Here is a 3450-nt window from a genome sequence, read left to right as displayed (position 1 = left end):
ATCGGCTAAATACCACAATTAATCGTGATTAATTTTTTTGCCAATATCGCCCAACCCTACTCCCAAGATGATGTTAGTTTTAACCTCTGGCATGAAATGTGGCAGGTGATATTAATTCCTTTAAGAAATGCTAAGCCTTAAATTTGTAATTTAATATCTTTTATTTGAAGTAGTATTTTTTGTTGTTTGTTTCAAGATAAAAACATGACTAAATGGCTCTTTATTACTGTGTATTTATTGTGAAAGAAAATTAGATAATGTGTCCTTCAGATCTCAGTTTTTATCTGCTTATTTTCTTTTTTAAACTAAACTGAAGCTGGTGGTTTTATTACAGCCTTTATAGGAAATATGATTGATGCTAAATTAAATAAAGATTAGTTAGAAACGACAGGAATTATAGCTTTAATGATGGCAGTAGTTGTTGTGATGTCTTGTTGGCTTTGAGCTGATGGAGTTATCTGCATTAGGTCATATGGAGAAAGACGAGAGTGGAGACGTCGACGCCAGCGCAGGGCGTTTTGTCAGGTATCAGTTCACCCCGGCCTTCCTAAAACTGCGCACCGTTGGTGCAACGTAAGTAAAAGAAACTAGTTTTCACCTCACCCCTCTCCTCACGTCAGGTTAAAACTCTGGTCTTCCCCATGTCTCTGTCCTGATTGCAGCGTGGAGTTCACCGTGGGCGACCAGCCCATCAACAGCTTCCGGATGATAGAGAGGCATTACTTCCAGGGACGCCTTCTTAAAAACTTTGACTTTGACTTTGGCTTTTGCATACCCAACAGCCGCAACACATGTGAACACATTTATGAGTTTCCACAGCTTCCAGATGACCTCAGTGAGTTTTCTAAGTTGTCTCATTATTTAAAGCTGGGTCACTTTTTTATTTATATCTATCTAAACTTTTCTTTGTTTCTCTTTCTCCTGTTTTAGTTTGCCAAATGGTGGAGCACCCCTATGAGACCAAATCAGACAGTTTCTACTTTGTGGACAACAAACTCATCATGCACAACAAGGCGGACTACGCCTACAATGGTGGGCTGTAATATCTGAAGGAAAAAATGGGTCCGTGACCTTACAGTGGTTAGATTTCCTGGATGACACTTGTTTTAATTTTTTTAAATGTTTTTAGTTTTGGGGGATGCATAGAAATATTTTCTTTTTTGTGGACTTTTTTTTACGCTAAACAAAAATAAATAAATAAATAACAAACCACCTCTGCTGAAACAGAATATCATAAATTCATTTAACTCTGAGACTCAGAAGGATTTTTATTAATTTTTTTTTGTTATGTTTGATTCTTTCTGTTTAAAGTGTTTTAGTTTGTGAAACTACCACGTTACTGCTTTAACACTTTTGCCTTGGCTAGCTGGTCGTCTCTGCTGGAAGGGGACACTTTGAGACACAGAACACACACRAGAAGTCCTGTAAACCAGGTTAGTTAGAATCTAATTGACGTAAACACAGATACTTTCAGTGTGTGTTTATTTGAACTACCTTTTGCAAGTGACAATTGGGTTTCCTGTTTGGAAAGGCGAGCTTATCTAGATATTTTTCGGTATCTTTACTAACAGAGGAATATGTAGCATTTTAGACATTAGGTGACACTTTTCGTCACATAAGATCTCTGTTTTTTATGGTGTATCATTAAGTTGACTGAACTCTTTGATAGGATATATTTTAATTTCTATTTTCATCAGTTTAGATGCTGTGTTCATCCTAAATCATGTTGYGTAGTTTGCTTTTTTATTTGTTCATGCTATCAAAATCTGTGATGAAAAAGTCAACAGTCCCTTGCACATTTTTATCTTTGTGTAATCTGTGTCTACAGCCATTTAATGTCTTGTTTATTCACCCCAATGYGGTTACGCTGTTAGGAATCTGTTTGTCTTCCCATTTTATTTGGCAACGCCACACTGTGAATTTCTAATTTGCTCTGCGTTCTCCTGATGTTCACCTCGGTTCTCAGTTTACCAGTTAAATAGCACATTAGCACCACACAGCTAAACCACACAGAGATGTAGCTCAATAGATGATCTGTTTTTAACGAGGCTCTACAGACTGATCCAGATTTTAACTCTTTTACTCCAAACATTCATCAGTGCAGTCTTTTGCCACTTTGCACAACCGYCCCGTAAAATGCCCTAAATTCATTTAGCTCCTACTTTTATAGAAATGCCGTTAAATTGATTAGATGGCCGTTTACTGTGGTGCTGTTGATGTGGTGCGTCTATAGAAAGGTGCCCCTGAAAAGCTAAAAATCATTAAAAACAACAATAATGGAAAAAAAGAAAAAGAAAAATCACAGCTGTAAAGCAGGAAAGTGCCTTGAATGTTGGAGTTAAGGTCTTATTTCATTGTTTTATATTTKGAAACTTAGACTCAAGAGAAAAGATGGCAGCAAGCCACAGTGAAGATCAACTCTTCATTTTACCGCCTCTGTTATTATCGCCTTSTATCGGTGCCTTGTATTCAATAGGAAGTTCTCCAACATATCATATTGTCATTTACATGTAGAATATAGTGATTCCTCACTTTTATAMAGGATACTAACACTTCATTGAGCTTGTCTCAGAAGAGGGGATGTCAGTCATAATAGTCTTTTTTGCTTCACTACTTTTATGGTTCTCATTTTGATAGTTGAATTTGRTGGATGTGTGAGGTGGCTGCTTAGCAGCACTTCTGGTGGATCTGAGGAGGACTTGCTTTTGTCATTCAATACATGAGTTGTAGTTTATTAAAATCTTGTAAGAAGTGCGCATGATTTTAAATCGGCACTTATTCAGAGTCCATGAGATAGTCCTGAAGATTTCTGTGTGCATAAAGGAGACAGGTGACTCTGTGGCTGTGCCAGCTGTGAGGGAGGAGCATCTCCCTGGACAGCTGTGGCTGTGCTGACCAGAAGGAAGAGCTTCTCAACATGATACATTTGCASGTGATGAGTGCTACAGAGGGAGGACAATGGAAGGGCTTTTACCAGGTCTGCTTTGAAGCCTGGATTGTCCATGTGAGAAAATGACACCATCACGTCAGCGAGATCTGTTGTCTTGTATTAGCTGGAGTATAAACAGCTCTTAGTAATGGACTGTTTTTTTTTTTGTTTGTTTGTTTGTTTTTTCTTGAAATGCTGCATGTTATTCCCTTTTTATTATCATCTGACTGAAGTGACACAATAATGTGTTATGAGAATTGTAAATAAAATTGTCTGACAGCAAAACCTTACGTTGAAAGTCTGATTCGTATTTGGGGTCATCATATAGCTTGCAGCACAAACTGTCAGTGGTGGGCAGCACTAATYTAAAAATTAGTTCCACTAGCCCTAAAACACTAACTCAAATATTTAGCTCCCTTAATTCTAAAGCACTAATGCACTGAAAGTATTAGCAAAAGCTGATTCTAAAGCACTAAAATAACTCCGTCAACCCAGGAACATTCTTCAACAGACAACATGAG

The 3450-nt window shown here is 37.6% G+C and overlaps 1 protein-coding gene across 1 annotated transcript; it reads left to right on the top strand.

Moving 5' to 3' along the window:
- Window positions 1-467: 467 nt before the first annotated feature.
- Window positions 468-3219, top strand: unc119b (unc-119 lipid binding chaperone B; the record flags this gene model as incomplete). The annotated part of the gene is given in 3 exon segments (XM_014024960.1): window positions 468-573; window positions 663-835; window positions 931-3219. Coding segments are annotated over 3 exon segments (392 nt in total), but the record flags the coding sequence as incomplete, so codon positions are not given.
- Between the last annotated feature and the right edge of the window lie 231 nt (window positions 3220-3450).

The sequence above is a fragment of the Austrofundulus limnaeus genome, unplaced genomic scaffold (assembly GCF_001266775.1).
Source record: "Austrofundulus limnaeus strain Quisiro unplaced genomic scaffold, Austrofundulus_limnaeus-1.0 Scaffold449, whole genome shotgun sequence".
Taxonomy (NCBI): Eukaryota; Metazoa; Chordata; class Actinopteri; order Cyprinodontiformes; family Rivulidae; genus Austrofundulus; species Austrofundulus limnaeus.
The sequence above is the reverse complement of the archived record's forward strand: the minus strand, read 5'-3'. Positions and strand labels throughout refer to the sequence as shown.